General features: G+C 49.4%; 2 protein-coding genes across 2 annotated transcripts in view; one reads left to right on the forward strand and one right to left on the reverse strand.

The window, feature by feature from the left end:
* On the forward strand, positions 1 to 14,007 carry slc26a6l2 (solute carrier family 26 member 6, like 2). Its single transcript, XM_076045839.1, has 19 exons — positions 1 to 413; positions 1,235 to 1,374; positions 2,195 to 2,305; positions 2,388 to 2,551; positions 2,852 to 3,016; positions 4,750 to 4,902; positions 5,045 to 5,127; positions 5,845 to 5,992; positions 7,856 to 7,969; positions 8,409 to 8,486; positions 8,632 to 8,727; positions 8,816 to 8,922; positions 9,018 to 9,087; positions 11,200 to 11,292; positions 11,485 to 11,583; positions 11,683 to 11,958; positions 12,645 to 12,699; positions 12,918 to 13,027; positions 13,173 to 14,007. Exons 1-19 carry the CDS (start codon positions 241 to 243, stop codon positions 13,197 to 13,199), a joined length of 2,262 nt encoding a protein of 753 aa, XP_075901954.1. The 5' UTR covers positions 1 to 240; the 3' UTR covers positions 13,200 to 14,007.
* LOC142901350 (sodium- and chloride-dependent creatine transporter 1) overlaps positions 14,001 to 15,133 on the reverse strand; it is an 18,357-nt gene continuing 17,224 nt past the window's right edge. Inside the window, exon 14 of the mRNA XM_076045838.1 lies at positions 14,001 to 15,009. Coding sequence (XP_075901953.1) covers positions 14,878 to 15,009 — 132 coding nt within the window. The 3' untranslated portion in view covers positions 14,001 to 14,877. The remainder of the gene's footprint in view (positions 15,010 to 15,133) is intronic.

The raw sequence follows: 15,133 nt of genomic DNA on the forward strand, positions 1-15,133 counted from the left end.
AGGGTAATATTCAACACACACACACACACACACACACACACACACACACACGCAGAGCGCTGACACTTGTTGACTGACGGGAGGACGGGTCACTCCCACTGGCTCGGTGGCTCGGCCCTCACACTCACTATTTAGCAGCAGGGAGGTTTGAGCTACGGCTCGTCACGAGGAAGCTCCTGGCGTTGTGGAACTACGAGCTGAAGGCCTCCACCACTGGGAGTTACGCAGTGTTCTCCAGTCATGTCTGCCAGCGAAGAGGCCAGCGGAGACGACGTGGAGCAGAGCGACGGCTCGGGTGCAGATTACTTTGTGCACAGGAAAGTTCTGGACGAGCTGCGTCTGCAGGAGGTGGCTGAGAAACGCACATGGTCCACCAAACCAACCCTGGCTGAGCACGTCAAGCAATCTCTCCGGTAAATACCACACAAAAATCATCGAAAACATGCACACACACAGGCAAGGTTGCAGCAGGAGGCCAACAACAATCTTTCAAATCTTTGTTTCTTAGTTGTGATTTCAAGCTCTCAGGTGCCTACAAACGCTAACGTGAAGGTTTCTTCCTGTGTGGTGGGTCAATAGTGAGCAAACACTGCATGTTTGGTTGGGAGTGAGTGTGTGTGTGTGTGGGGGGGGGGGAGGCATGGTTGACCTGAATGAACAAGCCAAGTTCATTTTAATTTCATTACAGTGGGTTCAATAAGTCAGTTTCAGAAGTCCACTGACACAACATCAAAGAACTTTGTAACATTTTGGTTCAGCCAGACATCCGCTATTTAAATGTGGTCCATTGTGACATGATGGTTCCCATTGTGACCATGTTACCCTGAAGCAGTGTGGTACAGTGGCACACTGGCATGCTGCTGCTATCAGCTGGCTCACTGCTTGACTGAGCCAGCTGATAAAAACGTGCAGCAGCTGTTGCGCTTCCCGAGCCCAGTGTGTGTGTGTGGCTCTGTGTGTGTGTGGCTCTGTGTGTGTGACTGTGTGTGTGTGACTCTGTGTATGTGTGGCTCTGTGTGTGTGACTCTGTGTGTGTGTGTGACTGTGTGTGACTGTGTGTGTGTGTGACTGTGTGTGTGACTCTGTGTGTGTGTGGCTCTGTGTGTGTGGCTCTGTGTGTGTGACTCTGTGTGTGTGTGTGACTGTGTGTGACTGTGTGTGTGACTGTGTGTGTGTGTGACTCTGTGTGTGACTGTGTGTGTGACTCTGTGTGTGTGACTCTGTGTGTGTGCAGGTGCTCGGCGCCCAGGCTGAGGCGCTGGCTGCTGAACTGGGTCCCTGTGCTGGACTGGCTTCCCCGCTACTCCCTGAGAGAGAACGCCCTGGGCGACCTGATCTCCGGCTGCAGCGTGGGCATCATGCACCTGCCGCAAGGTCCCTGCTCCTTATCTGCTGCTTTTATTGATCAAACACTCATTAGCTCCTATTTATTTAGTCTTGATGAGAGGCAAGCTGGTCTGGCAGGGAAACACACACACACACACACACACACACACACACACACACACACACACACACACACACACACACACGCACACAAACACACTCTCTCTCTCTCTCTTTATTACTATGCACTCTTGCCTGAAAGAGCCTGAAAAACAACAAAGAAAGCGAAGAGGTCGGACACACACTGGCTCTTTACCACAAAAGTAATCAGGCAGAGTGGATTTGATGGGAACGAGACATCATTTGCATTTGCAGACATATTTGTAGTTTTCATCATAGTTTGTGGAAGGTATTTTTTTTTAAAATGTATTTCATATAAGTTGAGGGCTGAGACTGAGGCCCCAGCAAGCACCAATACACTCATCACAAGCAGCCAGAGAAACACCATGGCAGTGGCTCTCCAGCCTGCGTGGTCATTCCTGGAGAGGAGCCCTCTGTGATGTCACACAGGGCTGCGGCAGCTCTCCTGGGGAACACCTTCCACCCTCAGACACTGTTTGTTTTGAGCCTTTCTAAAGCAGTGGGAGGTCCAGCAGCAGCAGAGTCTGAGCAGGAAGCCGCTTTTTGTTTTTGTTTTTTGCAGGAGGTGACAAACACAGGGCTAAGTATTCTATCTTCCAGAGATCTAAAGTGGCTGTTGAATGATTGACATCACGTTTCCACTGGATTCCTGCAGGAGCAATAACAATCTGATGCGGTCAGACTAACGTGGCTGTTTTATTGGCTGCTGGTTTTTTGATCCAATCAGGGATGGCGTACGCCCTGCTGGCGTCCCTGCCCCCGGTGTTCGGCCTCTACACCTCGCTGTACCCGGTGCTGGTTTACTTCATCTTTGGCACCTCCAGACACATCTCAGTGGGTGAGTGCGGAGCGACCTGCACGTGCGTGCCGCTGCCGGCTGCTTGAACTCCACTTCCTGTCGTGTCGTGCCGTGTGTGCAGGGACCTTCGCCGTGGTCAGCATTATGATCGGCGGTGTGACCGAGCGGCTGGCGCCCGCCGTGGCCAACGCCACCAACGCAACAGAGGGCGTGGACAGCGCTGACGCCGCCGCCGCCAGGGTGAAGATAGCGTGTTCCCTCACGCTCCTGACGGGGATCTTCCAGGTGCCAGTCAGACCCAGCAGGGGGCGCCAGCGAGGCCTGCACACACTCTGACAACTATGATGTTGTGAACAGAATAATGAAGTCATTCTCTATAGGCTCTATAGGTATTGTCTAGTCTAGTCTCCGATGCAGAGACCAGCTCAGGCTAGACTAAATATGACTTAGTCGCTGACCGCCTGGCAGTGAAATGCACCGCCTGCCCCCTAGTGGTCAGATCTAAATCACATCTGAAGCTGTGAGACGCAGACGAGCCAGATGTTTCCCGGATTAACTCCTCTCCTCCTGCTGCTCCTGGCCTAGATTCTGTTGGGCGTGGTCAAGTTTGGCTTCGTGGTCACCTACCTGTCGGAGCCGCTGGTGCGCGGCTACACCACGGGCTCGGCGTGTCACGTGTGCGTGTCCCAGCTCAAGTACCTGTTTGGAGTGGCGCCAGGGCGCTTCAGCGGCCCCCTCTCCCTCATACATGTGAGTACGTATGTGTCACACGCACAGCACACTTTAAGATTGAAGGTTCAACATTGTGTCCGTCACACGTCATGTGACAGGGCGGTGAGGCCAACGTGATTGTGCATTACTGGGGGGAATGAAGTGGCAAGCACAGCTAAGGGTGTTTGAAGTGTTACAATGTAATGTAATATAATCTGATAGAATATGATGCAATACCATATAATGAAAAATAATCATAATATCATCAGTCATAGTCATGGTATTAGCATCACTGACAGCCGTCATTCTTGACGAACTGGCAACGTCTGTCGTTTCCTTTTCACGTTCTTGTCTTTAAACGCATCACCGGCCGACACTCAGAGAAGACGGTGAGGGGAAGCCGGCTCCGCCCCTCGGTGGGCTCCTGTCAATCAATACACTGGAAACATTCCTTAGTACCTGTTAATCATTGAGCGAGACGTTCTGCCGAGCAAATAGCAAAGACAAAGCCCACCTGCTGCTGACAAACAACACACAAACAATGGCAGCCACAGAGACACAGCCAGGTTCTATTGGCATCTCATTTAGGCTCAGCAAAGAAACAAACTCATTTTGGTTCACGGGCCACATAGAGGGAAATCTATTCCCAAGCGGGCCGGACCGCTAACATCATGGCATGGTGATAATATCGTTTGTGTTCGTTAAGCTCTCTGCACTCTGCATCAGTGTTGCCAACTCCTCCTATTGGCTGTCCTGAAAGTCGCAAAAAGGCACCAAATGACGTCATCGTCTAATTTGCATAATTGACAATTTGCACTTGATCACGACGTGATAACAGCAGGAAAAAAGTCGCTAGAGTTGTCGCTAGTCGCGTTTCACCAAAAAAAAAGTCACCATGGGGAGAATAGCGACTTTTTTGGGGGAGAAAGTCGCCAAGTTGGCAACACTGCTCTGCGTCAGCTTTGTCTGTTTCCACAGAGACATTTTGGGGCACTGAGGGTAGCCAATAGGAGACGTTCTGAGGCACTGAAGGTAGCCAATAGGAGACGTTCTGAGGCACTGAAGGTAGCCAATAGGAGACGTTCTGAGGCACTGAAGGTAGCCAATAGGAGACGTTGTGGGGCAGTGAGGGCAGCCAATAGGAGGCGTGAGTGGATGTACTTGTGGCGATTTGCTCAGCCCCAGTATTGAGTTTGTTTGCGAAGCAGAAACGATATTGCGACACCAAGTGGACACATTTAGAACAGCGCCTTCTTTCATTGAAAAATTTCGAAATCATCTCGCCGTATATTTGACAACCCTGAACTAAAGCAAAACTAAACAGGAGCGGTGGCAGGAGGGATGAGAACGGAGCGATAAAGCACTCGTCTTCCTCTCATGGCTGCCTGGTGACAAGTAGCAGAACTTCCACCCTGAGAAGCAGAAAACAGAGCTTCTGCTGTTGGTTTCAGAGTCACTTAGAGAGGATGGACACACACACACACACACACACGGACACACACACACAAACGGACACACACACACACACCCACACACACACACACACAGGAAAAACTGTCAGGATGTGTTTGAAGTATTGAAATGAGTTCTGGTTCTTCCTCAGACACTCAGCAGGTCACTGGAGAGCTGCGTCACAGCAGACGCTGTTGCCTCAAGCAAGGCCACACTTCAGGGAATTCATTCCAAAACCCAGTGGGAAAACGTGGATGGTGTGTTGACACCTATTGAGAGACCTGACCTGTGTAACCTGTGTGCGCTCTGCTGTCCTCCAGACGCTGGTGGATCTTTGCAGTTTGCTGCCTGGCACCAGAGTGCCCGAGCTGCTTGTTAGCATCCTGGCCCTCTTTGTGCTCATCCTGGTCAAAGAAGTCAACGGCTGCTACAGGGAGAAGCTCCCTCTGCCCATCCCCATCGAGCTCATCGTGGCAAGTGGCACTCCAAACACTTCCCTCACACCTCCAGCAGGGGGCATTGCATCCACACTCAGTATATTGATACATGGGAGACTGTCGCTTTTCACCCGCTGAAGGATGCTGAGAGTTTTTCAACTTGTGTGCACTTTGTCAGGTGGTAGCAGCAACAATCATCACCCACTTCTGTGGACTGCCCAGCAAGTACGACATCAACGTGGTGGGAGAGATTCCCAGCGGGTAAGATCAGACCACCAGGGGGCGGCAGCAACAATTCCACATCAAGGCCGAGTCAAGTCGCTCTCACACTGTCAAATGTACAAGCAGGGAGGGAGGAGCTGGATATTTCACCAGGGCATCCTGAAAATAGCGAACACAGTCACACTGCGTGCTTGAGTGAGTGAGTGAGTGTCTAGACTGTCGACATTGTGTTCCTGGAAAACAACAAGGAAACTAAAGGCAGTTTTATCTGAGAGGCCAGAAGTGGCTGTGGGGCCGAGTGGGACGCTCCTGCTCTGACTGCTGTGGAGAATAAGAATCACTGGCTGGAAACTCCGAGTGAAAAACTACATGCTCACCTTCAACACAGTGAAATTGTGGAGGATAATTGAAGTAGAGGTTTATAGTGTATAAATGGAAAAAATGGGAAAAGACCAAAGAGAACAGTCCAGTTGAACAAGACGTGTTGGAATAAATAGATCATATTTTTATTATTATATTATTTATATTATTATATAAACAATTTATTTTATACAATTTATATATTTTTTTCCTTTTCCAGCTTAGTAGAAAAAATAATGGAATAAAAAGGACGGATAACACAGCAACGCTGCAGTGGTTTGCAGATTGTTTCTATTATTTGCAAGGTGGAAATATGAGTGGTGCACGTCGCGGTGGGACAGTGAGTCAACAGAACCAGAACCAACCAGGACCTGATCTCCTCTCCTCCTGCTCCAGCCTCCAGGCCCCCCTGCTTCCTGATGCTACGTTCTTCTCCAGTGTGATAGGCGACGCCTTCGCCATCGCCATCGTGGGCTACGCCATCAACATCTCGCTGGGGAAGACCTTCGCCCTCAAACACGGCTACAAAGTAGACAGCAACCAGGTGGGTGGGGGAGGACCAAGTGCACACATACACACACACACACACACACACACACACACACACACACACACACACACAGTGACTACACAGTGAGCGAGCATGAACAAAGTCACATGATGGTGAGCTGCAGAAGGCGTCAGAGTGACACTGCAGTGGAAACACTCCATAAATACCTCACTGTGTGTGTGTTTTAGTGATGCTTTATATTATATTTTTATATATTATATAAGGCTGAGCGAAAAAAAAAAAAAAATCCCATTTTTTTTCTCTGAAAACTCGATTTTCGATTTCGATTTTTTGTTGTTGCTGTTGGTAAAACTACAAAAGACAACAGGATAAATTATTTCAAATATTTTATCTTTATTTTTTAAAGAAACATAGCAAAAACATTTCCCTGCAGTGTGTGTGTATTTATATATAAAACAACACAGGCGGCGGTGGGGGGGGGCGCAGGAAGCAGCAAACTGTTGACAGCACAGCATCGTCTGCATACAGCAACTGGCAGTCGGAGCTCAGAGTGAACCTGCGGCAAAGTGCACAGCAGGTTTGACTGGCAGCTGTGGCGGCGCAGCGCTTCAGGCTTCGCTCTCTGTTTAGGAGATTACATTGCTGACAATAAGTCAAGCAAACAACCAATAGGAGGGCAGCACGTTGATCTGCACGGTTATCACATTTATCATATGATAATAATAATAATAAAAACTTTATTTGTACAGCGCTAAATCACTACCAAAGGCGTCTCAAAGCGCTTTCTACAATCAGAGAGAAGCAACCGGGCCCCCCCGGAGCAAGCAAGATGCGAAAGTGGCTGGGAAAAACTCCCCTGTGGGAAGAAACCTAGGGCAGCAGAACCGGACTCCAGAGGGCCATCATCTGCCTAGGAGCAGTTGGGGTGAAATACAATAATAGAGGAGAGACAGAGTGAGAGAGAGAAAGGAGCAGAGTGAGAGGAGCAGAGTGAGCCAGGGTGGCAGACAGGACAGAGTGAAAAACAGAGACACATGTATAAATCATTCATCACCTACGATGCTGAGTTGCTGTCAGTCCACACAGGTTCCTTGTGTTGCGTGCTGTGATTCCACAATGTTTTTCTTTCATCTCACACTTGCTATGATCCAATATGAAACAATCTTCACTCACGTGCGAGACCAAAGCATAATGTGACACAAACAGCTTTCTTTTTTTTTTTATCATGAACCTCACTGGAATGACGGCTGCTTTCCAGTGGATGGTAATCACGCAGTCAACGAGTGAATATTCAGCCATCTGTTTACAAACACGGGTGAATCTCAGTCGCTCTTGCTGTCGTTCGAGTCACGAGCACGAAGCTGCCGAGTCAAGTTCCACTGCTGGACGCTGCAATGAAGTCTTTCTGCTACGCTGTGCTACAGTTTATGGCACACGCGACAAAAGAACCGCAGGTCAGTCCCAGGAATCCTCTTTCAGAAAGACGTGACAATACGGTGCAGTGTTTTCTGAGTCACTGTAGCCCACAGCCAGCCGACTTAAGGCCCAGACAGGCAGCAGCGGAGGCATGTGACTGGGATGATCCTGCTGCTCGACGGCACGTTGGCAGCAGCACTCGCAGCCTCTCAGCCGGCCCGTTCCGTCGTTCACGTCCCATTCACTCTCCTCCTGCCATCAAGCGTAGCGTAGCTTCAAGACGGTCGGCAGCGCTCCCCGCAGGGCCGCCCATGTGTTGCAACCACCGTGGAAGTGAATGAATAGTCCATTATGGTGTTCACCCCACGAACCCACGTGGAACTCAAAGAGGCTGAAGTAATGGATGTCACGGCTTCGGGTTGATGTGCGAGCTAATCTGTTCCTGCTGCCTGAAGCCTCTGTGCTGCTGCCTGTGTGCAGGAGCTGCTGGCGCTGGGCCTCAGCAACACAGTGGGCAGCTTCTTCCAGTGCTACTCTGTCACCTCCTCGCTGTCACGCAGCCTCGTCCAGGAGAGCACCGGCGGCAAGACCCAGGTCAACACACAATCACTACACACATACACATACACACACAGGTACTACCAGAAAAATTACAATATCCAGTAAAAGTTGTTTTATTTTGGCAATTTAACATAAAAGATGAAAGCAGCTAATTGTATTGAGCTCAATCAGTTCCTTGTTGTAACTTTGCTGATTAAGATTTTCAGCTTATTAAAACCACAAACCCACAAATGCAGAAAATTAGAATAAAATTTGAGGGTTTTTTTTAAGCTGCAAGAAATAATAATAAATAATATCAAGAAATAAAAACTTGAAATATATTGATTTGCATATTATTCCTTTATATAATATGTCACATTCACCTTTTAAGTTGAATTGCAGAAATACAGCAACCTTTTCAGCATATTCTCATTTTCTGGGTAGTACTGTATACACACACACACACACATATATGATGTTTGTGTGTTGACAGGTGGCTGGCGTGATTTCCTCCGTCATCGTGTTCATCACGGTGTTTAAGTTGGGTCCTCTCTTTGAGGATCTTCCCAAGGTAGCGCCCTCTGCTGCACACCTCTGGAATATCTTTATCTCTTCTAGTCAATAAGAATCAATGATCTCTCTCAGCAGTGAATATCAGGCCAATCCTATCTGAAAGTTAATGTGTGTGTGTGTGTGTGTGTGTGTGTGTGGCCCAGGCTGTCCTGTCCACCATCGTGCTGGTGAATTTAAAAGGGATGTTCAAGCAGTTCCTGGACGTCCCGGCTCTGTGGAGGAGCAACAGGCCTGACCTTGTGCGAGTGAAGGAAGCTCTGCAGATTGCTGCTGCTCCACTGCAGCTGCTGTCAAGCCCACAGCTGACTCTTCTCTGCTGCTTCCTAGCTGGTGTGGCTGGTCACCTTCCTCAGCACCATCCTGCTCAACCTGGACCTGGGTTTGGCCGTGTCCGTCGGCTTCGCCATGCTCACCGTCATCTTCAGGACGCAACTGTAACGCCGCCTCACTCTCTCACTGCCTCGTGTGCTCGCTCGGCCATAGAGCCTCTGCTCCGTTGACCTGACGCTGACCTCTTCAAACCTTCCAGACCCACCTACTCCATCCTGGGCCACGTGTCGGGCACTGACCTCTACCTGGACACAGAGACCTACTCACAGGTGGGTCTGATTCATTCATCTTCTCACAGTGCGCCAGTGTGCACAGTGGTTGAAAAACATTGTTTTAAAGCACAACATTTGTCGTGATGCTTGTTGCTCTTTTTGGTGGCAGTGATTACAGTGGAACTGCGATAGCAGTCCGTACTAGCTGGGTTCCAGCCACACGGTTATGAAGTAGAAATGGAGTTGGATTGGATAGAGCCACCGGGGGGCAACCGTCAACTACGGGAAACGTAGTTGAAACGCATTTTTCTAGAGGACAAATCCTCAGCAACAAAACCTACTTTCCACTTCTTCACTGAGCTCCATCTCCAACCATGTGACATCACCTGACAACAACCTATTGATCGCAACCAGAATAAGGATGCCTTTATTTTATCCCACATTGGAGACATTTGCACAGCTAAAGCAGCAGATACAGTGCAAGGAGAAGAAATAGAAACAGTGCAAAGAGTGAATTAAAAATAAACCAATAAAAATAAAAAATAAATCCAAAGGATTTACTGATCTAAATAAGTGTTAATTTGTATATTAACTCTAGCAGTTTGTATCTAAGAGGTGATGCACAACATGACCTGAGTAAAATAGAACACAAACAAGCCTGGGGGGAAATGCACACAGACTCCATTCAACAGATTTCCACTGCCAGCATGTTGGTGACCCTGGAACAGAAAACTGGATATGCAGCTACACAGAGCAGAACACGATGCAAAGCTGCGTCCCAACACAAGTCCACACTGCTCCAACAACAACACAACAACTGACAACCAGGCTTCTGCTAGCGTTGACCTCGACCACCAAGGACAATGAGAGCCAATGAGAAACAAGCCAACACTCGCATCAATGACAGCTGCTGAGAAGAAGAGCAGTGTCCGCAGTGTCAACACTGGAAACCAGCTGGCCTACCTCACCTTGACAGGAAGTTCACGTCGATGGTGGACACACTGCACGTAGGCCACGGATGACGTAGACACGCTGATGGCCGAGGGTTCGAGGTCATGTGATTTCCGGACTGGCCTGGCCATGGACAGCAGAGGGCGCTTTGTCCAGTGGAGCCTCTCGGCTAAGCTAACTTAGCTAGTTAGCCCGGCCCTTAGCGCTAGCTAGCCCTCCATTGAAACCAGCAACACACAACTTTCGTCGTTCGTTTCAGTCGTTTGTCCGTTTGAGTAATTTAGACATCGTTAACGTCACGCCCCGCAGTCTCTTAACTTCCTTTTATTTTTATTTTATTTATTTATTTTTTTGTGTGGGCTGAAGTCAGCCTCAATGGTCAGCACGCGATGAGGGTGGGACATGATAGCCGTCAATCATCGGCACTGTTAAAAACAAATAAAATCCGTTTTTTCTTGGAACCACTCACTGCGCTTTACAGCCAGCTGAGGTCGCAACGTCACTGTTGTTCAGACAATAACTTTTATTATTGTGCTTGGATAAGGCAGGAGGGCTCAACTGTCACTGCATAAAAAGTCATTAAAAACAGTGACATAACAACAACTGTAATCAGGTGACTTCATGCTGGCGTTCTAGGACCAACTAGCACTCATTAAACTTTAGAGTTGTGTAACACTATCTGTATTTCACGGTTTCAATTCCCCCCTCAAGTTAAATTATTATTTTTTTTAATCTGTGAGACAGGACAACAGGTTTTAAAATGTATTATTGTAGATTAGTGATAGAGGAAGCAGCAAAACGATGGTGTGCTTCCACAGAATATACAATAATATGCTAATATGTTTCAGCTGTAACGGCTGCAATGACTGCGCCTACGGATGCTAATGGTAAATGTGCGTCCGTCTGGGACCGCGTGCACCTTCAGAGTGCTTCAACCCAGCCCGTGTCTCCGTAAATTCAAATGAAAACAAAACAATGGTGGGTTGGGCTGTAGAACTGAACCTGTGTTCTGTGTTCTGTGGGGGGGAACAGACCCTTTGAGAATACTGGCAAACAAGAGCAACGCAATCGGCATCGTGAGACTCAAAGACAGACAAGGATGGGAAATGAGAGAAGAATTGTGGTGTGAACGAGCAGCAGGGGAGGAGGAGAGTGCAGGAGAGAGTGCAACATGGTGTGAGAGTGTCAACCTCTGGGCATCTTCATGTGTCCCCGCAGGCCAAAGAGATTCCAGGAATTAAAATCTTCCGCTCGTCCACAACCATCTACTACACAAACGCTGAGATGTATGTGGAAGCCCTGCAGGAGAAGGTGTGTGTGTGTGTGTGTGTGTGTGTGTGTGTGTGTGTGTGTGTGTGTGTGTGTGTGTATGTGTACGCGAGCTGGATGTACTTCTTAATTGCAAAATGAAATCCCCTTGTTCCGTCTGGAATGCTCCTAATGGCTTTCACAAGTTCTCCCCCTTGTCTCGCGCTCACGTTTCTCTCTCTGATGATTCTGCAGAGTGGAATCACTGTGGGGAAGCTGCTGACAGAGAAGAAGAAGCTGAAGCGTAAACAGGACAAAGAGAAGAAGAAAGCTATAAAGGAGGCAGAGGGACAAGTACTGTCTTTCAATTGTGTCCACATTCACTGTTCATGCATCTTTGGGTTGTGTAACCGACTCATTTCCGCTCATTCTCCACTTTTCCAACGTTTTCAGTTGAAGAGTCTCAACACAAACTCATCTCCTACGATGATGGAGGCGGTTAAAGTCCCCGCAGGGACACATCAGGTGAACGGCGGCCCAGGTAACGGCCACGTCAACTGGGCTTTCAGACACGAGGCGGCGGCGGCGGCGGCCGCCAGCGATACGCAGCCGTCACACGAGGGCGACGTGGAGCAGGGGAGGGGCTGCGGGCCGGACACACACAGCCTCATCTTGGACGTCTCCACCACCAGCTTTGTGGACACGGTCGCCGTGAAGACCTTGAAGAACGTAGGTCCTCCAGATGTTCCTCCACACAGCAGCCACAGTGAAGTTAGATCAGTGAGATTCACCACCTCCAAACCAGTGCCTCTCAACTGGTGGAGTCCCAGGACCCCCAGTTCTCCCTCATCATGAGGTGGCCTCCCAAATGTGTTCCACCAAGCCCACATTCTCAATGTGTAGACAGGAAATGATTGAAACGATTGCATTTAATTGTATGTCCTGCAAAATAAATGTATTTTCTCTACATAAATATTTTAAAATCCCTTTTTAAAAAGGGGGGGCCCAACAAAGCCGCCACCCAATCAAAAACAGTGGGTCGCGACCCACCAGTCGAGAAACGCTGCTCTAAAAGTCCAACTGCCAGTCTGTCAGTCAGATCCCAAATACGTTGCTTTCTTTTCAGCACATTTTTTTGTTAAAACACCAAACTTTGGAAATCTGCCCTTTGTGATGTCACAAAGGAGAAGCGATAGCTCTCGCAGGCCAGAGACAGATCTTTGTGCCATTTCTTCCACGCGTGGAAGAGAAAGAGCGATCTTGGATCTCGTGGATCAGGAAGTCAGAGAGTGAGGGTTCTGCAGGGTTCTGGAGGTTCATCATCAGTCGCTCGAGGTCGACGGGCTGAAGAACGACGGCGGACGAAGCTTCACGTGTCTCCAACAACTGTCTCTGTCTCTGTCTCTGTCTCGCAGGTTTTCCAGGACTTTGGGCAGATTGATGTGGACGTCTACCTCGCGGGCTGCCAAGGTAAAAGGGGGAGCACGTCAGAACACCCACAATGCATCGGTGTGTCGGCCTCAGCGCTGCCACCTTGCTCTCTCCCTTGATCACATCATTCATATTTGTTGCTGATTAGTGCTGTCTGAAAGGTCATCTGCTCTCTCTCTCTCTGTGTGTGTGTGTGTGTGTGTGTGTGTGTGTGTGTGTGTGTGTGTGTGTGTGTGTGTGTGTGTGTGTGTGTGTAGCATGTGTGGTGGAGCAGCTGGACAGAGCCAGTTTCTTCTCAGGGTCCATCTCAAAGCGCCGGCTGTTTGTCAGCGTGCACGACGCCGTCAGCCACATCCGTCACTCAGCGGTCCGTCACCAGGAACATCAGCTCCCACTCTCACTGCTCAGCTGGCCACTGCTGGTCACTGCAGATCACAGCTGGTCACTGCTGGTCACTGCTGCTTCCCCAAACATTTCTGACGTCACTTCTGTCCTTTCTTTTGCTTTTTTAGGATGCGACCTGCACCACTCAGATGTAACCAGCAGAGGTCAGGCTGTTCGTCATCTCCTCCTCCTTCCCTCCTTGCTTCCTATTGGTTGTTCTCCCAGCCCAGCCCCTCCCTCCCTCCCCGGCCGAGCGTGCGCCACCTTGACATGGCCGACTGTTGCCATGGAAACACAGGGAGCCGTTGCTTTGGCAACAGGCTCTTTATGATGTGTGTGATGCCATACGTCACTGCAGCAGTGGCGGGGGAGGGGGTCGTGGGGGGGGGGGGCTGAGTGGGAGAATGCACTGGACTAATAGCAGTGTGTGTTTATAGAGCCCAGGTCGGCTGTATGAGGAATTTCACGACGGAGGGGAGTGTCCTCCGACAGCCAATCAATAAAATGCAAATATTAGCCAATGATAAGACAAGACCCACTATCCCCCCGCCCCCCGCCCCCCCCCCTCCACTCCACCCAAGTCTTACGCCAGTCATTTGTAACCGACGGCCAACCACCAACAGCACGGCGGTTGTGAGGAGGAGGAAGTTGGACTTTTCACACGCAGATGCAGATGAAGTGGATGTATTTATAGCTCACACTCACTGCGTCTATATTTAGACGGGATGTGGAGTTACCAGCCGCACTCACGGCAGCGATGCTCTCCCCCTCACGCACGCCATTGATTGGACTCATTGTGTGTGAACGTCAGTTCGCTCTTCAGCCTTCTGGGACTTTCTATCGTTAAGTTCTCAGAAAGATCTTTTATTATAATTCAACAATGCCTTTGGTACGATGTTTTCTATGTATATTAGGAGCCAGGCGGTGTAAATAAAGAGCCGGGACGCGACCTCGTGTCCATCATCATCTCGTCATTTATTGCTTCTTTCCCGACACGACGTCAAGCTGCTTCTTTTAGCGCCAGGTTCTCTCCTCTGGTTGGAAATACCAATAATACTGATTTACAGACCGTACAATACACTGGATACTTAAGTTAGATCATAACACACAGTTCTAAGTGGTGATGCATTGTCTCGTTGTTGATTCTCTACGTTAGGTTTTTTTTTTTGTTTTGTTTTTACAAATGGAATTTTATTTTGAACAGAACACGGAGACCAATGATTAAAGGCAACTTCACATTGACTATGGAGATGCAACTGCTATGGTCTCCTTCCGACACACACACACACACACGCGCACACATGCACACACACACACACACACACACAGACCATGGCATCCAAGCAGCAGGTGTGAGGTCTTCCTCTCAGATCTTTGTACAATTCTGCAACATGTTGGTGGTCGTGGATGGATGGATAGATGGATGGCGCGATGCGAGACGCTGGCCAACGGAGGCACAGGGAGGGTGGGGGCAGGGGTTTGGGGGGGGCATCACGGCTACAACTGACAAGGTCACGGTCACAGAACGACACGGGACTGGACAGCACAAAGGTGGGAGGGTCGGAGGAGACGAGAGCCGGGAAGGAGACGTCGAGGTAGAGTCGGAAAGCAGAGCAGAGGGCCAATCAGCAGGTGACGACTGGATCATGTGGTCAATTCTCCCATCTAATCTTTGGTCCGTTAGTCTGGGGTGGGGGGTGTGGGGTGGGGTGGGGGTGGGGGGTCATTTAGTTTTCTGTTTTGATAATTTAGCGTGACGTTGAAAGTACTTGGCGTTGATTGATGTCCAGGATCAGACGATGACTGCGTTCTTCTGGGCGGCGCCGACCCGGCTCAGCAGTTGACGCTCTCGAAGAGCAGCGTGCTCTTGGTCTCAGCAGGGGGCAGCAGCCTGGCGCCCGTCTCTGGAGACAGGTACTCCAGGTGGTGTCGGCCCCACACTGGGGTGGTGAGGTGCTGCCACCGCTGCAGGGGAGGCCACACACACATCAACTTCATCAGTGCAATCAAAGCAAATGACGTGAAATAATAAAAACAAGATAAAGAAAATACATTTCATGAGAAATACATTCAAACTTCTGAGGCTTTT

The sequence above is a fragment of the Nelusetta ayraudi genome, unplaced genomic scaffold, assembly GCF_046127955.1.
Source record: "Nelusetta ayraudi isolate G7.1 ecotype Tasmania unplaced genomic scaffold, CSIRO-AGI_Nayr_v1 ptg000088l, whole genome shotgun sequence".
Classification (NCBI taxonomy): Eukaryota; Metazoa; Chordata; class Actinopteri; order Tetraodontiformes; family Monacanthidae; genus Nelusetta; species Nelusetta ayraudi.